This window comes from Equus caballus, chromosome 11 (genome assembly GCF_041296265.1).
Source record: "Equus caballus isolate H_3958 breed thoroughbred chromosome 11, TB-T2T, whole genome shotgun sequence".
Taxonomy (NCBI): Eukaryota; Metazoa; Chordata; class Mammalia; order Perissodactyla; family Equidae; genus Equus; species Equus caballus.
In genome coordinates, this window is record NC_091694.1 from 48357041 (window position 1) to 48377826 (window position 20786).

General features: G+C 47.6%; 1 protein-coding gene across 1 annotated transcript; it reads right to left on the minus strand.

Annotated features, from left to right (window-relative positions):
* Window positions 1–2477: 2477 nt before the first annotated feature.
* C11H17orf100 (chromosome 11 C17orf100 homolog) lies at window positions 2478–20600 on the minus strand. Its single transcript, XM_070227926.1, has 4 exons — window positions 19822–20600; window positions 15674–15802; window positions 7715–8192; window positions 2478–3582 (listed from the first exon to the last, which is right to left on the minus strand). The coding sequence occupies exon 1, from the start codon at window positions 20504–20506 to the stop codon at window positions 20132–20134; it is 375 nt and encodes a 124-aa protein (XP_070084027.1). The 5' UTR covers window positions 20507–20600; the 3' UTR covers window positions 2478–3582; window positions 7715–8192; window positions 15674–15802; window positions 19822–20131.
* Window positions 20601–20786: the final 186 nt, after the last annotated feature.

Below are 20786 nucleotides of genomic sequence, written 5' to 3' on the forward strand. Positions count from 1 at the left end.
ACTCCTAAGCTGGACCTCTGAAGCAAAGAGCAATTCAGTTCTACATTTACCGACCCCTGCTAGATGCCTGGTCTGTGCGGAGAGACGGGGTCACAGGGAAGGAGCAGGTTTGTCCCTGACCTTGAGGGTGTACAATCCTACAGACAGTATAGGAAGGGATGGGGTTAGCTCAGTCTGTGTGTATCAGGAAAGGATTCCCAGGATCTATTCTAAGCAGAGTTTTGAAGGACAAATAGCTTTTCAGACTCTCATTTTTTTCTTGCAACAAACAGTAAGCACCTACTATGTGCCAGGTATCAAACTCGTAAGAAAGAGATAGGACACAGGCCCTGCCCTGAGAAAACTAGTAGGAGAGTCATGTGAATCGTGACAACAATGTCTTAAATGTTAAAATAGAAGTGTGTGCAAGATGCATCAGAGGTCAGAGGAGGGAAACATTCGTTCTCTGTGGGGACAGGAGAGGAAGGGTCTGTGCAGGGAGCTGGCTGGCTGTTGTGGGCCCTGGCGGAGGCAAGGGGAGTGTGTGCAGCAGGAAACTGTGCTAAGAGACAGGTACTGGGGTTGGGCTTTCTTGGGCCCAAGTGTTCAGGGAGTTTCCCGGGGGCAGGGGACCACCAAGCAGCAGGCAGGAGCAGGACCGGTGGCTTCAGGCCAGTCGCCTGTGGATAAGCTGTGTGGTTTGGGGGCATCTGACAACCGGGTTCCAGCTCCCACTCCTTCCCCTATGAGCTGGGTGGCCTTGAGCCCCACACTTTACCTCTCTGAGCTCCATTCCTCATGCCTGAAGTGGAAATGATGAGAACACTAGTCACACCTACTTGCCAGGGGAGATGCGAGTAAATGAGAGGAGGCATGTGAAGGGCCTCCACAAGCCCAGGCCTGCAGTGCATCAGTAAGTGGGAGCTGTGCTATCCCCCTGCCGGGGCTACAGAGAGGCAGGACCGGCGTGGGGAGGCCGTACGGAGGAAGGGGCAGTGGTGCCCCAGGTCTGTGAGCAGGGACCCAGTCCCGCTCCTACCCTGTCAGGTGCGTCTTCGTGAGGCTGAGAGGTGGTGTGGTGGACCCCAGGACAGGGAGGGGGCGCAGCCCACTGGAGGGTCTTATTGGCCAGGCCTAGTTAGTCACAGGGGCCGTCTGTGTAAGTCTGGCTCCTTTGGTTTCCTTTTTCTCCCCTTTTCTCAACTAGGCCCCTTTGGGCAATGCCAGCCTCACTGTGACAACTGTGCCCAAGAGCCAGGGCTTGGCCTATCTGACCCTGGGAACCTGGTCAGAGTGGTGGGGAGAGCAGCATTCAGGAATCTTCCAGAGTGCAGAAGCTCTGAGATGGCCCTGACCAAGGGAGGCTGGCCTGTTGCAAGGATGGTGCTCCCCTCCGCTCTCGGGGCCCCTGGTTCAGGCCTGGGGGTCAGGCTGGGCAAAGCTGTAGTGTCCCAACTGCTCGCAAGCATCAGTGGTCTTTGAGAAAGCCCAGCGCTGACCTGGCTTTCATGCAGGCTGCCCTGCGAGGGGCTCCAACAAGGCGGGCCTTGTGAAAGGCCCGTTACCTGCCAGTGCTGGGCATCCAAAATAGAATCTTGAGGAGCAGCAAAGCCTTTAATTCAATGTGTCCCAACAGCAGGTCGGTGTGGGGATAACTATGATCTGGCTGGTCTTGAGCTATAATTACGGAGTCAGAATAAAAAATTACAGGCATTGTGTGGGCTGGTTTTAAATATAACGTAATCCATACCGTCCTCTCTCTTATTTGCTACATTTGAGGTGGAGTCTTTGGCAGTTGGCACAGGTTTGGCCTGACGCGTAGCAGATAAAAATGGCCCTTGCCCAGTGAAAAGGGCACCGCAGTAGGCCTCCCCAGACCCCTAATGTTCCCGACTGCCTGGGCCCGTAGCCCAAAACCACATGCGCGCATGCTTCGTTCCCATTATCTGTACGTCGCATCTCCCCAGAACCTCCCTGTCTCCAGCCTCCTCCAGACAGTCCACCAGAAACATCTCTGTAGAACAAGTCTTGATGCTGAAGAACCCATTAATGGTGCCCCTCTGTCTACAGGGTAAATCCGAACTCTGAGTTTCTTTACGTCTAGGCCCCAAACCACCGTTCAGCACTCTCTGGGAAGAGCAGCTGTAGAAGAGAGGTGAAGTACAAGGGCCTTGGGTCTCACCCGGGGACCACACTCAGGCTCCCGTCTCAGGAGCTGAGTGCGAGTCTGGGCGGGTCCCTTCATCCCCGTGCGTTAGGGCCTCCACCACTGTTGCAGGTTCTTGTGAGGATGGAATGAGACAACACCCTCCTGGAGAGACCCCAGGTGGGTTCCTTTTCCTCACCAAGTCTCAATTTATCTATTAAAACAAAGGAATAGAATTATTGGCTTTCAAATCAGTAAATATTTTTTAAAATGAAATTTCTTGGTGTAGTTTGTGGTGAGGTGGGCATGCATTAGGTCAGGCCTTTTGGAAAGCAAAACAGAAAGAGATATACAAAGTCTTAAAACATATTTATACTCTATGAGTAGGAATCTAACCTAAGGGAAAAACCAAATTGTGGACAAAGATTTTTTATATTTAAAAGATGTTCACTTTGGTGTGTTTTCATATTCTTGAAAAACTGGAAACAAAGTATTTACTGTGTGTCCACTCAAAACACTCTTGTGCAGTGTTGAAAAAGAATATTTCATTACGTTGAAAATGCTTATAATCTAACAAAGTGAATAAAGCAGATACAAAATGATATATACTGTATGATCTCAGTGATGATAAAAATACGTACGACCATAGGAAAAAAGGTGAGACGGAAATAAAACAGCAGCTATCTTTGGTAAATTTATAGGGCTGCATTTTCTTCTTTATTGTTTTCTGTACTTCCCAAATATTTTAGAATGGGCATGTGTTACTTGTCTAATAATATTTTTTAAAAGAGCTGAGTGTTAAAAATGTTAAATAAAATGAGAGGGTGGAACTTGATGTCTGAGCTCCTGTCTGACTTTTAACGCTCTCTGACTTCTATGCGCTGAGACCATCCCCGGGTCTGAGAGGTGACTGCAGAAACCCAAGCTCTCTGTCCCGCCCGTCTCAGCATCAAGCAGCAACAGGTCCAGTGCCTGGAGTCAGCAATCCGCCAACCACAGGTTCACCAAGTGCATCTGCACAGACTCCCCTTGAGCTGCCTTCCGAAAGCCTTTCTGAAATCTTCCCAAGTGCCCGAGCACCCTCAGTGCCCCTGAAGTGGGCAGTGCCCCAGCCCCGCTCTGTCGGAGCGCTGGGGGCCCCCCACCCATCTGGTGCTGAGTTTTCCACCTGAGAGGTGAGCTCTTTCTGACACTTCAGGCAGGGGCTCGTTGGAGCAGGAAGACAGGCCTCTGGGTTGTCACCACTGTGGGCCTTGCTGCTGTCCACACATCTGGATGTGGGGACCCCACTCACTGGCTCTGTCAGACCACACGTCCCCAAATGCAAGGACATGCAGGCCCATCTAGTGGGTTGCCCTGAGGGTGGAGAGCCTGGAACGCTTCATTGGAGGGGGTCACTGAGGGACAGCCTGGTCACTCCCAGCCATTTTGCAGGAGGTCAGCCCAGATGAGGCCACCTGCAGAGATGAAAGGGTTCTTGATGAGTCCCTGGTAGAAGGAAGGGCCCTATCTGAGTCCAGCAGGGAGGGAGGCCTTACAGGCCAATGGCCCAAGCGTCCGGTTTACCTGGCAGCTTGTCAGGGCTTGCCCAGGGCCTCCATGAACCAGCCATGTGCCTGCCCACTTAGAAACCAGAGAAAGACAGGATTTAGAAGCTGAGAGACTGAGACAGACAGACAGGATTAGAGAGAGAGTGCAAGGACGACACACAGTCAGCGAGGGGCGGACAAGTGGAGAGAGACAGACCCAGAGACAGTGCCTGAGAGGCGGCAGGGGGACCATCACCAAGAGGGGACTACAAAGAGTGGACCAGCACCTAGAACACGCTCATCCTCGCTGTAACAGGGAGAGGCACCGTGGAGCGCCTGACGTGCCATTTTACACCTACTAAATTAGCACACATTAACAAAATAACATCCCGTGCTGTGGAGGCTGTGCGCAAACCAGCTTAAACACACTGCCAGGGCCCTGTAAATTAGCACTGCCTTCTAGGGAAGAAATTGGGCAACACAGCTCCAGAGCTATTAAAGTGTTCATCCCTGTTTATGTGGTAATTCCACTACTGGGAATGTGTTGCAAGGAAATAATTCAACAAAAAAAATAACAGGTTTGTACATAAAACATGATGAGTCCAGTGCTATCCATTATGTCCAATATGCTGTAGTACGGCCGCTGTGAATATTTTTAAAAATAGGAAATATGAAGACTATATAATAACACTTAAGGATCCTTATGATATGAGCAAATAAGCAGAAAATAAAACCATCTGTAAGTGAAAGTTAATAATTACATAAAAGAGCCACCTGGATGCTCGGCCGGCCCCACCCCTGCTAGTGAAAGGTGGTCCTTGACTCCTGGGCTGGCCAGACAGACACTCCTGTCTTCCCAAGGGGCCTTCCCTGCGGCTCCCTGTCTGGAGCTCTCTAACCATGAAGCCTAATCCACAGACCTCAGACTGCTGGGGAGACAGTCTCAGCTAAGCCTGCCCACCTCACCACTCACTCTGGTGGCCCCAGGGAGTCTGGGTGATGCCTGCTGAGTCACTCCAATGTCACACCTCAGAGAGCCCAACCAAAGCAGATATGGTGGGGTTGGGTCCTCATTTAAGAAAAGGGATAAAGTGATTTTGCAGGCTCTGAAGCATCCTGCTATTTGCAAGCACAGCAGTCGGTTTAAGCTAGCTGAAATCTGGACTCCCAGCTGGACCATCATGGGGTGAAGGCAATTTATAACAGACTGACGGCAAAGGAAGGAGGAATTGTGGGGTTGGCCCTCCTGGCCTGCCCCTGCAGCAGGCACAGACCTGATTCTGAACTTGAATCGTCCCCTGGCTCCCAGTGGCCGCCACAGAATCTGGCAAGGAGAGGGAACAGTAAATTGCGTGTGAATGAAGAGGAGAAGGGGAAAAGACCACAGAGTATACGAACGAGCCTATGTCACCAAACAATTGTCTCTATTCAAAGCCTGTCTGGCTTTCCAAACGGGCCCTGAATCATGCCCTGGAGAAGCTACGCCCCTCGTGCCTGCCCTGCCTACTGCCAGGGAGGCCCTGCCTTACAGGGGCCGAGAACAGTCAGTGACCAGGCCTGTGTCCTTGTTCATTGGGTCCATGCAGATTCTGAGCACAAAGAGGCTTTATGACAGTCCCTGCCCTTGATGTGCTTTCGGTCTCATGGTAGACAGGAGCAAACAACGAAGGATAATTCGAGGAGCAATCACATGGGGCTGTACAGAGAGGGAGCAGTGGTGGGGAGTGAGACACCCACAAGTAGGCTCAGGGGTGGAGGGCGATGTGTGGAGGACTGGCCAAGGCTCCCCGGGGAGGTGGGAATGGAGCACGGCCCCGAGGACAGGCAGGATTTCACCTGGCAGCAGGAACACTGGAGGGTCAGGGTGAGACTGAGAGTCCACCGAGGCCTCCCCCAGCTCCCCACCCGGGAGCCTGCCAAGGACCTTGGCTCAGTGCCAGCCAATCCTGCCCAGAGCAATGCAGAGAGCACAGTGGCAATTTCAGTCTGTCCACAATGCTGAGGGCCCTGAAATTCATCTTGCCCTCTCATCCATTCATTCGTTTGTTCATCCCTCACATACTGCACACCTGCTCTGTGCTAGGTACTATTAAAGGCTTTTGGGGATAGAGCGACAAACAAGTCAAGGTCCTTGCCCCTCCAGTGTGGAACGCAGACAATAAACAAGTGAATAAATGCACACTGTGATAAGTGCTACGGACAAACACAAAATAAGGGTTAGAGGATAAGGGTGATGAAGGTAGGGGAGGTGGAGGGGATATTTAATCAATAAAATCAGCATTTCATTTGACACCTAAATGATGTGAAGAGGCAACTCATTAAAAAATGTGGGGAAGAGCATTCCAGGCAGTGTATCTGGCAAGTTCAAAGGCCCTGAGGCAGGAATAAACTTGACATATTTAAGGATTAGTATGAAGGCCAGCAAGGTGGAAAAGAAGCTGGGGGGATGGGAGGCAGTGGCAGGAGATGAGATCAGAGAAGCAGTACGAAGCTGGGCCTGGTCATGATGCTGGCTCCCGGGCTCCAGGGAATTACGGCATCTCTTACATCTCACCCAGGCTCCTGCCTTGAGTTAAAGGTCTCAGGACTGGATCCAGGCCCTGGACACTAACGTGCTTGACTGGGGGCTGGTACACGCCACACCCTCATCCAGAAGTGCCTGCTGGGTCAGACAAGGACAATGGACAAGCCACACCTGGTGTTCCAGCCTCACCGAACACCAGACCCTGCAGCTTCTTTGGCTTCACCAACTCCCATTCTGAGGCTCTCCTCCTCCTGTTCCTCCAGGGAGTGGTGTGGCAGTCCCAGCATAACTTGAAACCAGGCCACGGAAAGTGTGTTCTTCAGGAGTGAGCGCAAGCAGGGCATAGCTGGAGCACAGAGTGCCTAGAGAGATCTGGTGGTGGACGACGCTGGAGACTGACGGCCAGGCTAGGCATGGTGTAGGGATGTGCAGAAGCACTGACAGCGTTTGAGGAAGAGGAAGAGTGAAATGTGTTTTAGAGACCTAATTCTGGTAGCATTTCAGAGATGGATCAGAAGAGAGGAAAGGAGACCAGGCCTTTAAAGAGATGACAGGACTCTGAACTAGGGCAATGGCCATGGGCTGATTTCAAGAGACAGAGCAGATAGATCCCCTGGACTGATTTCCATGGGGGCTGGTAATTGTGAGACAGAAGTCAAAGATAATGGAGATTTCTACCAGCAACAGGGCAGACAGCGTTATTCATGGAGGAAATGCAGGCGGAGGTGTGTGGGAAGAGGGCCAAAGTTATGGTGGGGAGTCGGCGACAGGAGGCAGATGGGCCAGTTTTGGACACTTTGAACAGAAGATGAATCTAGGCCATCAAGGACAAGATGCAGGTCATGAAGGTCTGGTGCTGAGGAGAGAGGTCCGGGTGGGAGGGACATTAGCCCTCAGGTAACAGCTGGTGCTGTGAGTGCGGGGGTAGGGGGTGCAAAGCGAGAAAAGAAGGCTGAGGAAAGGACTCTGGGGACCACTGACACTGTGGGGTTTGGGATGGGGGGAGAGGACATAGTGAAAGGAGATGGGGCCAGACTAGACTCAGGGAAACCAATGGAGAAAATTCCGAGAAGGAGGGGATGGTTCCCAGTGTCAAATGTTATAGAGGGACAGGGAGGATGGGGACAGAGAAGAGCCCACTGGTGTGACAGCAGGAACCACAGGAAAAGACTTTGAAAAGGAGATTGGCGTGGCGAGGCTGCAAGGGTAGGGAAAGCCTATAGGATGGGCAAGTTTGAACCGTGAGTACAGAGAGCTCTTTGAAAGTCTGGGAGAGAACAAAATAAGATGAACCATGGCTTATGGGTGGGGGGAAGAGTGAGTCCAGCTTGGGAACAGGAGAGATGAAACATTTTTGTTGACTCAGGCACGGGAGCAGGAGGAGGAGAGGTGCCCCATGGTCCTCCAACTTTTTCTTCCCCCTGCCACCCTCAGACCTCAGGCTTCATGGGACCTTCCAGGCCCTCCTGTCCAACAGGCATCTCTACCCAGGTGGCTGTCTAGCCCCCCATCTGTGCTTAGGGAGACAGTGCTTACCACGTGTGCCAGGCAGCCCAGTCCATCAAGGGACTGGCTCAATGGTTAGAAAAGTTGTCCTTGGAGATCTGACACAGATGTGGCACAGCGCTGGGATTTCAATGGGGCTGGGCTTTTTATGTTTGTCTGTAGATCTTATAATGAATACATTTAAAAAATTCTTCCTTCTTTTGAGCCCAGATGCATCTCCTTGTAGCTTTTCACCTTTGATTTCTAGCTCTGCTCTGGAGGCTTCCTCTTCCTTCAAATAGTAGCAGAGCTGCTCACCTTGTCTTCCTTCCTCAGGCTTGAATGTCCCCTGCTCCTCAGATGGCCTCTAGGATTTCTCCTGAACATGATACTGAACCTCTTAATCTCAAGTTCCTGTGTCTGATGTGCAGGAAGCCAATCACTGAGACACTGGTGCTTGGCAATGGAGAAAGGTTTATTCGAAGTGGCCAAAATGAGAAGATGGGAGGATAGGTTCTTTCAAATCCACCTTAACAAGAAGAGAGCAGAGAGTTTTATAGAGCTAAGTGTCTTGGCAGGAGGAGTTTCAGAGAAACGTGTTTCTTTCACTCCTGATAAGCCCCTGGGCAATCTGACTTCTGGGCACATGATCCTTGAGCATTTTCTTTCTTCTCTAAAACAAGCTCATAAATTCTTGTGACCCTTGAGTCACCCTTACTTTAAATAAAAGAGCAAACTGACAAGATTAACTTTTTTCATAACAAGGTCGAAAGGTAATCTTATTGGATATTTACAGTAACCCTCAGGTACGTAGCTTCAATTACACTGTGCCCCTCACTATCCTCTGAAATAGACACAACACAGAGGGGAACAGATATCTACTCCCCTTGTGCCAGCAGAAGCCAGGGGTTACAAGCACAAGCTCTGGAGCCAGCCTGGGTTTGCATCTTGGCTCCGCTCCTGCCAGCTGGTGACCCTGGGTGAGACACTTCACCTCTCTATGCGCCTGCGTCCTGCCCAACATCATTCAGGGGTGAGGAATGCATAAGCTGGCACATCTAGGGGCTTCCAACAGTGCCTGGGGGACGGCGAGTGCTCCATGTGCGCTCACTGCTCTTAGATGTCAAAGCTCTTTCAGAAGGGCACGTGAAACCCGAGAGCTCTCCCTACATCAACGTGGGCGTGTCACATGAAGATGCTTTGATTTTCCGGATGAACGTGGCGAGGGCCCAATCCTGAATCACAGGACCTTGGTCTGAGAAAAACTAGACATCTGGAAGCATCCCCAGGGTGTTTGGAAAGTTCAGAGACAAGAATCCAGTCTGGGGACAGAGAACGGGAAGGGGCTGCCGCAATGCCACCTGACAGTGCCTCTCTGTAGGGAGGAGCAGGGTGCTGTGGAGCTCTGGGTCTCTCTCAGAAGCAGTCACTCCTGAAGGCAAAGGAGCTGGACTTTCTGTTAACAACTGTCACCTCAGGCCTCTGTCCTCTGTCCTGCTGGGCACTCCCCTGAGGTTCTGCTCCTCTGAGGATCAGCCTTTGCTGCTGTGTGGTGACTGCCTGACATCTGCTGTCCACTGTCTGTCATGGCACCAACTTAAAGATGGTCACGGACTCAGAGGGAACATTATGGTGGGAAGAGACCTCAGATAGGCCCTTTTCTCCGACTTTTTTGACAGTGACTCCCAATATTAACATATTTTACACTAACAGTACACAAACGTTTCACAAACCAAATCCTACCTTTACTATGTGTGAACGCTCTGATATATTCTATATTTTTCTATTTTCATTTCATTAATAAGAAAAATGCTGATTACAATCCACTAAATTGATGTCACAGCCCCAGGTTTTCTCCTGGAGTTCACAACACACTCACTATGGACTAAATCCATGCCCTAGTTCAGTCGGTGTGCACATAGCACCTTCAAACCTTCGGCCACACGCAAGGCCAAGTATGTATGCAATTAGATTATTCTTTTCTAAATCAACTCACTTAAACATTTTTAAGTGCCCACTACAGCCTAAGTAAAATATTGACGAAATAAGTTGAAGGGCTAGTTGTATTTTTTCCCAATACCCACTGAAACAAATGTTTTACTATCAGGGTAAAAAATGTTTCCACACCTCCTACAATCATCTTGCACACCAGCACTGTCCGCATTCCTCACTTTGGGAGCCGCAGATCGAGAGATTACTCCAAACACCTCATGTCACAGCGGGCAGCGAGGCGCAGGGAGCTGAATTCACTTATCTGAGGTCTAGTGCTCAGTCAGCGGGAAGAAACGTGCTGTCTGGTCACAGGACAGGAAAAAGAAAACCAAAGAAACTCACCTCCAGGTTGCCTCTGACCAAATGCTGTGCTAAATGTTATCAGTCTTAGCGCTTTTGGAGAGAGGCGCTCTATCATCTCACCAGAGCCCAGACATCAGTTTATAGTTACCTTAGTAGAGCCATTTTAAGAGTTTCCTAGGTCTTAGACATCCTTATTTTTGGAGGTCCTGATCTATATCATATCATGCATATTACAATTTGTCCACGTTGGCACTTATTAATTTCAATTTTGTTGTTTTCTTTTTATACTTTGAAGCCAATGAATTTATTTTTTTTAGTGAGGAAGATTGGCCCTGAGCTAACTAACATCTATTGCCAATCTTCCTCTCTTTGCTTGAAGAAGATTGGCCTGGCACTAACATCTCTGCCAATCTTCCTCTATTTTGTATGTGTGATGCCACCACAGTACGGCTTAATGAGTGGTGTGTGGGTCCATGTCCAGGATCTGAACCTGCGAACCCTGGGCCACCAAAGTGGAGGGTGTGAACTTAACCACTACACCACCAGGCGGGCCCAAGCCAATGAATTTTTAATGCCTCAACCCTTTTTTTGGCCCTGACAAAGTTCATGGCCCCTAGGGTTATAGCCCATCATGCCTAATGGATGAAGCGGCCCTGGATCTTGGTAAACAAATTTGATCAAAGAAGACACACAAAAGAGCAACTTAATTACATAAGCCCTGTCTCCTGGCATCTTTGAAGGGGAATGTGGACAGGTCACTGATAACTAAATGCATGAGTTTCCAGTGGCGAAATCTTTGCTCTTCTGGCAGACTGGTGTGGGCAGAGCCATTGCAGGTGGGCCAAATGCTGTGTGACTGGCAAGGTGCTCTCTCTCTGGGCCTCGTTTTCCTCATTCAGTAAAAGAAAGGGATTAGACTAGATTGCTAATTTTCAAAGATTTTATTTTAGTATCAGGACCCTTTTGCAAATGAAGTCTCATTAGCAGGGAGAACGCAGACCTGCCCTGGGAGGGCGAAGCTCTGAGCAGCCCTGAGTCTAACAGACACGCATGCGAGTGTGTGACGGCCTCTAGGGGAGCCTCCCCAGTGTATGCAAAGACGGGGGCTTCCCACAGACCAGCACAGGTCCAGAGACCCCGGGACCCCGAGGCCTCAGCTCCAAAGAACAGCACAGTGTTTCTCAAACCTCTTTGACAGTGGTGAAAGGCAGGCAAAAAATAACATTTACGTCAAGATATAGTACATATGTACCGAAACACACAGTTTCATGAAACACACCTTCATACTGTAAAAGAAAAACATTGTACCATACTTGGGCTGGGTCAGGGACATTTTGGGAATATAATCCACAAATCTCATCTTGAGAATCAATAATATTTCTGATAAAATGCTTAAGCAATTTTCAGGAATTTCAGTGGGACTAAGACCTCTTCTGAGCAGCCGTCCTACGCACTCCGCTAACGTTAACCTCTGGAGGGATCCAGCAGCCTTTAAGCGTCTTTCAACAAATTTAATAATCCTTAACCAAAACTTTTTTCTTGTATCCAGTCTAACACTGATTATCTAATCATCTCTTTTCCTATGAAATGTCCTTATCAATAGGTACTTGTTGAATTGGCCAGGTAGAATTGCCACAAGATTGTAATAACTTTGACACCGGGTTATAACTAAATTGGGCTTTTCTTTCCTCATCTTCCCTCCCCCTCCCCCTCTCCTCTTTCCTTCCTTCCTTTTCTTTTTCTTTCTTTCTTTTCTTCCTTAACAGTGTGATACAATCTGATACTTTTTGTTCTATTCTATTCCATTAAAACAATGCTGATTGTGACCCACTAAACGGATTTCACCAGACTGTAATGGTTTCGACCAGGAGCTTAAAAACCATTGGGATAGCACTCCCAGTGGGTCCGCCTATTAAGACAAAATCACATTGCTGCTATTACGAAATGAAAACAAAGAAGAAAACCAGGTAAGATAAAGGTCACAGAGTGCTTACCTTCCCTGAGTACCTGGCACCTGGTAGGAGTTGAGTAACTGTCTTTTGAAACTGGAAAAAGTAATTAGAGCTGAAACTCAGATCTCTGAGGAGTGCTAGCCGGCTGCTACTGGTGTTCTGAAGCGGGGTGCAATAAAGCTAGTTCTTCAAACACCAGAAAATTGCAAAGTAGATTCAGCAGCTGCTAAGAGAAGGCGCTGCTGCTGTCAGGGTGAAGTGTTCCCGGTGCGATGCTCATAGGAACCACAAGGAGGCAGGGAGCCCAAGAAAACAGGCAGGGAGAGGCGCCCCGTCATCTAGCCTCGAAGGCCCCCTCTAGTGCCCCTTATTGGCAGAGTGCAACATGGGGCCAGTTGGCAAAGTGGAAACGTGGTCTGTGGAGTCAGCCTCAGCCACAAAGTGGAACACAGAAGGGGGATTTGGAGTCAAGGGATAAAAAATATAACTGCCACAGCCCATCGTGTTGGCTAACGAACTTCCATACCAAAAGAAAAAAAGTGGTTTCCATCTAACACAATGCAACTATTCTTCATAGAAAGAAAGATGCTATTACCCCCTCCCCTGAAAAAGAACACAAGGTCCCAAAAGTCATTGTATCCCTCACTGGGAGACAGTTACACTGTCCACCTCTGGGTGTGATAGTTACTCCATAGGTTCAGTCACAGTCCCATCTGAATATTCTGCTACCTATGACTGAACTGTAAAGTTAATCTCCAACAAAACATATTATTATTATTTTTTTTCCTTTTTCTCACCAAAGCCCCCCGGTACATAGTTGTATATTCTTTGTTGTGGGTCCTTCTAGTTGTGGCATATGGGACGCCGCCTCAGCGTGGTTTGATGAGCAGTGCCATGTCCGCGCCCAGGATTCGAACCAACAAAACACTGGGCCGCCTGCAGCGGAGCGAGCGAACTTAACCACTCGGCCACGGGGCCAGCCCCGCCAACAAAACATATTAAATAATGAGGCGCCTTCCTGACAGGGTGAAGTAACAGGGATAGGCTTTACCCTTCTGTCTGAGATAACTAAAAACACAGACAAAGGTGAGCCTTACAACTGCCCCAGCTTACTGTCCGGACAAAGCTTGAGGCTGCAGTAGGAAGGAAGAGGCCTCGCAGAGTCCAGCAGTCTCCCCGAGCTGAGAAAACAGAGCTCGGAGTCTGGAGAGTTTAAGCCCGCTGTAATTTACAGGGCAGTGTATGGAAAATAAGAGAACGGCACAGAGACAACTGGAGGCAGCAGAGGTTCCCCTGAGTTCTGAGCTGAGTACTGATCATCGCATGCACATGAGGGCAGGAAAAGAAACACCTGGAAGGAGAGGGCATCGACCCCAAAGCTCAGAGAGCTGAGAACTGGGCCTATTTCCACCGGCCAGGGTGGGAAACCTCGTCACTGAGAGGATGCCCAGAACGTTTTGCCTCAGCAATGGGAAAAAAATCAGCCCTTGATTTAACACTACTCTGGACCCACTGAACAAAGATTAAAAGCAAGACTTGAAAAGGATAAAATTGTTTCCAAGAAGCTTAATGGAGTTCTAGAACAAAGCTCAAAAATATTTAAAAGAATAGAAAAATATCCAACACTCAACAAGGTAAAATTCAGAAGGTCTGGCATGTAAACAAAAATTACCAGAAATGCAAAGAAGCAGGAAAATACAACCCATAACAAGAAAAGAATATCAATCAACGGAAACCTACTCAGAAATAACACAGAAGATACAATTAGTAGACAAAAGCATTAAAATAGTTATTATAACTACGTTGCACATGTTCAAGAAACCAGAGAAAAGGTTGGACATGTTAGGCAGATATAAAAAAGAATATATGGAAGAATTTCTTTATATATGGAACATGTGAAAAAGACCTAAATTAAACTACTAGAGATGAGTGAGATTAAAAAACACACTGGATGGTATTTATGACAGATTAAACATTGCAGATAAAAAGATAAGTGAACTTGAAGACGTAGTAATAGAAACTATCCAGTGAAATACAGAGAAAAAAGACTAAAAAAAAAAAAAAATCAGTGAGCTGTGGGGCAGCATCAAGTGAGTGGTCTAACACATTTAACCGGAATCCATGACGACAGCGTAGCAGAAAAAACACATCAAGGAATAAGAGCCAAAAATTTTCCAAACTTGATCAAAACTATAAAACCAGAGATCTGAAAACCACAATGAACCCCAGGTACAAGAAATATGAAGAAAACTAGACAAAGGCACATCATAATCTAACTGCTTAAAACTAATGATAAAAAGAAGATATTGAAGTCACAGAGATGCCTTTGTACAGAAGAGCAAAGATTAGCACAGAGTAGATTTCTTGTTGGAAATAACGCAAGTCAGAAGGCAGTGAAATAACACTTTTAAAGTACTAGACAAAAAAGAAAATAAGAATTCTTTACCTAGAAAAAATATATTTCAAAGATGGGGGCAAAATCAAGACTTTATTGGACATACAAAAACTGAAAGAATTCATCACGAGCAAACCTGCGCTGGAAAAAATGATTGAGAAAGTCCTTTAAGTAGAAGGAAAATGCTACCAGATGGAAATCTGGATCTACACAAAGCAATGAAGAGCACCAAAAGTGCTAATTATGTGAGTAACTATAAAGAGCTTTCAAAAGACATTCAAATTTCTTTAAAAGATGATCAACTGTTTAAAGCTAATATGCCAACAATGTAATGTGGGGTTTATAACATATGTATAAATAAAATGTATAACAATAATAGCAAAAAGGCCAGGAAAAATGAAAGCATACTCTTGTAATGTTCTTATACTACACTGTCAAGTAGTATAATATCAGGTGAAGGTAGAATACGATAAGTTAAAAATAAGCCCTAATGAAACCACTAAAATAAAACATAGTAAATAAGCTAACAAAGGAGATAAAATGGAATAATTAAAAATACTAAATTAATCTAAAAGAAAAAAGGAAGAAAAGAGAACAAAGACCAGAGGCAACAAATAGAAAACAAACAGCTAGATGGTAGATTTAAATCCAACCATATCAATAATTATAGAAAATATAAATTGCCTACACATCCCAATTAAAAGTCAGAAATTATTAGGCGGATTAAAAAAAAATAAGATCCAACTATATAATACTCATAACAAATCCACTTTAAATATGAAGATAGGGGCCGGCCCCGTGGCCGAGTGGTTAAGTTCGCGCGCCCCACTGTGGCGGCCCAAGGTTTCGCCGGTTCGGATCCTGGGCGCGGACATGGCACCGCTCATCAGGCCATGATGAGGCAGCATGCCACATGCCACAACTGGAGGGACCCACAACTAAAATACACAGCTGTGTGTCGGGGGGCTTTGGGGAGAAAAAGAAAAAATAAAATCTTTAAAAAAACCCAAACAAACATGAAGACACAAATAGGTTGAAAGTATAAGGGTGCATCCTAACAATAACCAAAAGAAAGCTGGAGCAGTTATATTAATATCAAATGGGATTTCAGAGCAAATAATACCACCAGGGATAAAGAAGGTCATTTCACAGCGATAAAGGGGCCAATTTATCAAAAAGACATGATGAGGCTAAATGTCTATGCACCTAATAACGAGCTTCCACAGTAACAATGTGTTTTCCGAGTCTCAGAAATGAGAGTGCTCTGTAGGATTCCACACAAATGTTACTTTTGTCTTTCTTCCTTTTCTATTTTCAGTATTATCCACTATGCTCACCGTAAATTAAACTTAAGGACACTATACCCACCTTTATTTGGCTATCAAAAGAAACCATCCTGGGAGGCAGTGAATAGTGATTGCAAGAACCTTCGCTCCTGGTCAAATTACTTTCGGCTTCTACGGACTTCAGTTTTTCCATGTGTACCATGAAGATCAACTGTTTTGGAAAAAAAAGTTTTTAAATAGTGAACTCTTTCTCCAGCCTAACAGCATGTGGAACCCATAAAAGATGAGGAACCCCCTGGAGTCTGGGTCAAGTACCCGGGGCTTGGTACTCGTACTAGCCATTTTTGGATGGGAGCAACAGCAAGAATGAAAGAACTGGAATCCTGGGAGATCCAGAAGAGGACTTGAGCCACGTGACTCGCTGGTTGGGCTCTTGATTCTTGCCGTGGCTTGCGTAATCTGGAGAAAGAGTATCCTATTAACAGCATTCTTTCATTTCAAGTGTTTTCAACATGACTGACAGCAAATATACATGCTGGATTTTCTAAGCTGCTCTCAGCTTATACATAAGTGAATGGATTGTGAGGAGAATGACAGGTGCTGACTTGTACTTATTTAGTTTTTCAAACTAACCTGATTGGCAACAACTGAAGGCAAGTCACAGCTAGTACCGAGCTCAATAAATCCAAGGGCTTCGTAGATGGAGCCACTGAAGGCTTTCTTGGCCGGAAATGGAGGGTCAGCATGGCTCTTAGCTCTTTATTGGACACATATTGGGCCAAGCATTCTGTACCATGTCGCAGATACAAAAGCACCCATGCTCCTTTGGAGCTTCCAAGAGTGGACAATGTGGGGAGGATGATGACACACAGCATGGGTAGCACACTCTTATAATATGCAGCAGGTACATTAAAAATTATGACATATGTTTCTTCAACATACAGGGTCATTTTAAAGTTGTGGAATCTGACGTATAAAACAGTATATATGACAAATATCTTGTTGCATCCTTTTTCTTCATGTCTCTTGTCTTTTTGGACACTTTCTTGCTCTTTGGATTTTAGCTTTGGAACATGGATAAAGAAAATTGGAAGAAACCTAGGTAAAACCCTTCTTATTAAACACGTATAACAAAAGGAAAGAAGCTACCAGAATCTTCTATCTTTCCAAGAGACCCAATCATCTAGTAACCAAGTCTTTGGCTTTTTCACAATAACCTTCCAACCAGTCCTGTGGGTACTACTGAGAAGGGGGACAGAAGCAGTTAATGCAGAAAGGTCTGGAAGGACATGTACCAGGTTGCTGACATTAATTATTTCCAGAGGATGGAAATGGAAAGGAATGATGACAAACTACTCAATTTTTCTTTACACATCCTTGAATTTCATTTGTTACATTAAGCACATACCATTTTTGTAATAAAAAACATTAATAAGGAACGTTGTTAAAGAAAAGTAACTACTTTGTTCATTAAAAAAAAAACGGATTAAGAGTGTATGTAATGCACACGGTCTGTCACCTTAAAAAAAAATCAGTGAGTTCACCAAAGACTAAAGTTCCAAAGTCTGATTATTAGTTTATAGGAGCAGTTTTCTGAGGCAGAAGCATTCGGGTACCCTCTGGGGCTGTGTAACATTCCCCCGGCCTGCGCCCCTATTCTACTGGGTGGCCCAGCGCATGGGGCTGTAAGTAAATGAAGGAACTCGGGGAATGTCTCAGCACAGTGCTGGCAAGAGCGAGTACTCTACCCCACAGTGAGTCGCTCAGAATCAAGGTCGTTCACACCTGATCCATGGACAGCCTTTTCTCTTCGGACAAATATCACATAAGTTATTGAAAGCAGGAACGTAAGGTCTCCTCAAAAAGCAACCGAGCTCCTGCCCTGACATTTGACAGAGGTCACTACCTCTAACCCTCTCCCATAGCAAATCCTGCCACAAAGTGGGGTGCTTCCCCCAACGGACCACACTCTAACTTTCTAAGCTGCTAGAATCTTCAGGGTTTTTCAACCTTGATACTATTGACGTTTTGGGCCAAGTGCTTCTTTGTTGTTGGAGGTGGGGTGTGGGGATGGCCTGTGCATTGAAGGATGTTTACTGGCACCCCTGGCCTCTACTCATTAGATGCCAGTAGTATCCAACCCTCACAGTCGTGACAAAAACATCTCCAGACATTGCCCAGTGTTACCTGTGGGGCAAAACTGCCCCTAGTTGAGAACCACTCTTTCAGATAATTCAGTAGTTCTTCAGCCATCTCATGAAAGTCTGGGACTAGGGCCACACATTAATATTCATGCACACCCCCCCCAGAAAACCCTGAAAAAACATGAACTTTTGAACCTTTGTTTCAAGACCTTTTTCCTAGGAGCAGTGTAATGTTGCCTGTGAAAGTCATGTTTGCTAAAGCATTTTGGTGCAAACTTTCTCCCTTATTGGTGGCTGCCAAAGGACTCTAGGCAAGGAAAAATTAGGTAGGTCAATGCAGGCCCTGTGGGGGGCGAAAGAGAGAGAGGAGGCGTTTAGCCAGCTGGTGCTCCCTTAAGAACAAATTCCCAAATTCATTCATGCAGCATAAATGAGCGAGACAGACTGGCAGAGGATAGTCACTCATACCACGGCTTTAAACACCACCCACGTACTGATGGCCCCACATTTTATATTTTCAATCCTCACCTCTCTCATGGTAGCCAGCCTACTGCATCCAACTGCCACTCCGTGTCTCCACTTGGGTATTTTATAGGTATCTCGAACTCAACACGGCCAAAATTGAACTGATTTCCCCTCCTAAACCTGACCTTTCCCTAGTATTTCTCATCCCAGTAAATGGCACCACCATACACCCACCTGCTCAAGTCAGAACTCACAAGTCATCCTTGATTCTTCTATGCCTCTTTCCCTCACCTTCCACATCCATCAGTCATGTCAGCTGTCTCCAAAACACATCCCTAATCTGCCCTCTTTTCTCCAATTCCACCTTCTGCCACCCTAGTACGACCACCGTCATCTCTTACTGGACCATGGCATTAGTTCCTAACTAGTTCCCATTTCCTCTCTTGTCCCCTACATCAGGGTCTCTCAGCCTCACATTGTTGACATTCTGGACTTAGTTCAACTTAGTCCCCCTTGTTTGGGGGAGGGGGCTGTCTTGTACATTGTGGGATGTTTAACAGCATCCCTGGTCTCCACCCACTAGATGCCAGTAGCACCCCCCCACCTCAAATTGTGACAAAGAAAAATGTCTCTACACATTCCCAAATGTCCCCTGGGGAACAAAATCATCTCTGGTCAAGACCTACTATCCTATATCCTACACTCAGAAGCCAAGATATTTTAAAAATGTAAATTGCATCATGTCACTCCCCTGCTGAAAACCCTCCAACATCTTCCCACCGACCTTAGAATAAAACCCACATTCCTTACTGTGGCTTACAAAACCCCCATGAATTGGGCCCCGCCTACTTCTCTAACACCCTCCCTTCCATACCACCCTCTCCCTCACTAAGCTCTAGCCACCCTGGTCTTTCTGTTCCTTGAACATTCCAAGCTTGCTCCCATCCCCCCTTGGCACCTGCCTAGAATGCACTCTCCTCACACCTTTGCATGGCTCACTGCTCATCCATACAAATCTCAGACCAAATGGTGCCTAACCAGCAAGGCCTTCCCTGCCCATCCTATCTAAAGAACCCCCTTACCTCCATTCTCTCTCACACTGCCCATTTATTCCTTCATCGTGCTAATCACAACAGCAAATTGTCTTGTTTTGTCATTTGCGCTCTATCTCTTCATCAGAGCACAAGCTCCTTGAGAGCCAGGACCCTGTCTCGCACCTTGTTCACTGCTATAGCCCAAGTGCTAGAATAACACCTGGCCCAGCACAGGCACTCAATGCTCCTTCCCTCCGCCTCCTCAAACCGCAGGTCAGGTTTCCCTTCTAAGATAATGCTTGGTGGGTGATGTTTAGTCTACCTTCAATTTTCATCTTCAACTACATTTGGCCTATGTTAGAAAGTGTCTGGGCGGGGGTACCATGTTCAAGGGCTTAGCAAAAGAAAATAACCTCAATATTGAAATATAAACAAAGGCCAATGAATGAATGAGTGAAAGTCTGTTCCTTGCCCCTGAGACTTTCAGCAGGCATATAACTGCTCCCCTGGTCACAACTTCAGTTCGCTCTCGGGCCCTAAGTTTGAGGCAGTGAGCATCATTCAGGGACTATGAATTCAAAACTCACCTGGCTCAGAGGTTCAAACAGCCTCTTTATCTGTCAGTTCAATTTATCCAGTATCGTGGGCCTCAAAATGTTTTGTGTTGGCTTCAAGTTAAATCACTGGGTCAAAGGCAGTGTGGTCCAAGGTGCCGCACGGTCAATAAGAGCTGGCTGAGTCCCGAAACCGCAGCTTGGCTCTCTCTTACATTGATTTATGGGCTGTTTCCATGAAGCCAAAGATGATTGGTCCACCTGGCAGCCGGCTGGCCGCAAACTGGAGGCAGCTCTGCCCTGGCTCCGGGCCATGGCCCTTGCCTGGCCTTTGGGAAGCGATTCATCGGGCCATTTTTACATTCTGGCGGGCTGCCGACCTGTCCCGCCGGGGCGGGCTCTCCACGCGGTGCAGAGCCGTCTCCACCCGCAGGGACGAGGACTGTACGTGGCGGGAGGACGTTTCAGTGCGCTGCGAGGAGGTCTCCACGTGCTGCGAGGATACCTCGAGGACGCGGGGGAGCCGCTTCCCAGAGGAGGGGGCGGGCCGCTCGCAGCGGCGCTCGGAGGTCTCCGCCTGCCAGGAGGAGGTCCGCACCTGCCGGGAGGACGTCTCCACGCGGTGGGACGAGGTCTCCACGCGCACCGTCGACGTCTCCCGGCAGTGGACGCTCTCCACCCGGGGCGACGGGGGCTTCCCCCGAAGGGGTGAGGACATTCTTCGAGTGTAACGGGGACAACGAGGCGTGAGGCCCCGCAGCCCAGCAGTCCCCGACAGTCACTCCTTTGGGTTACGTCACAGGGTAAGGAATGACGTCACAATGACGTGTGACGCTACCGCAAGCACGGGGGTGGACGAGAGTGCCACGAGAGGAGCACGAGGAGGCACGCACGTGGGCCCGTGGGGGCTGGACTGTACCTTTCAAACCCTGGGCCCCGGCCCTCGGGCGTTCCGTCGGGCCCCGCACCTCCCCCTCGCCTTCTGGGAGGCTGTGCGG

Coding starts and splice junctions, on each gene's coding strand:
- C11H17orf100 (XM_070227926.1), bottom strand. CDS start 20,506: ATGTCCTCACCCCTTCGGGGGAAGCCCCCGTCGCCCCGGGTGGAGAGC.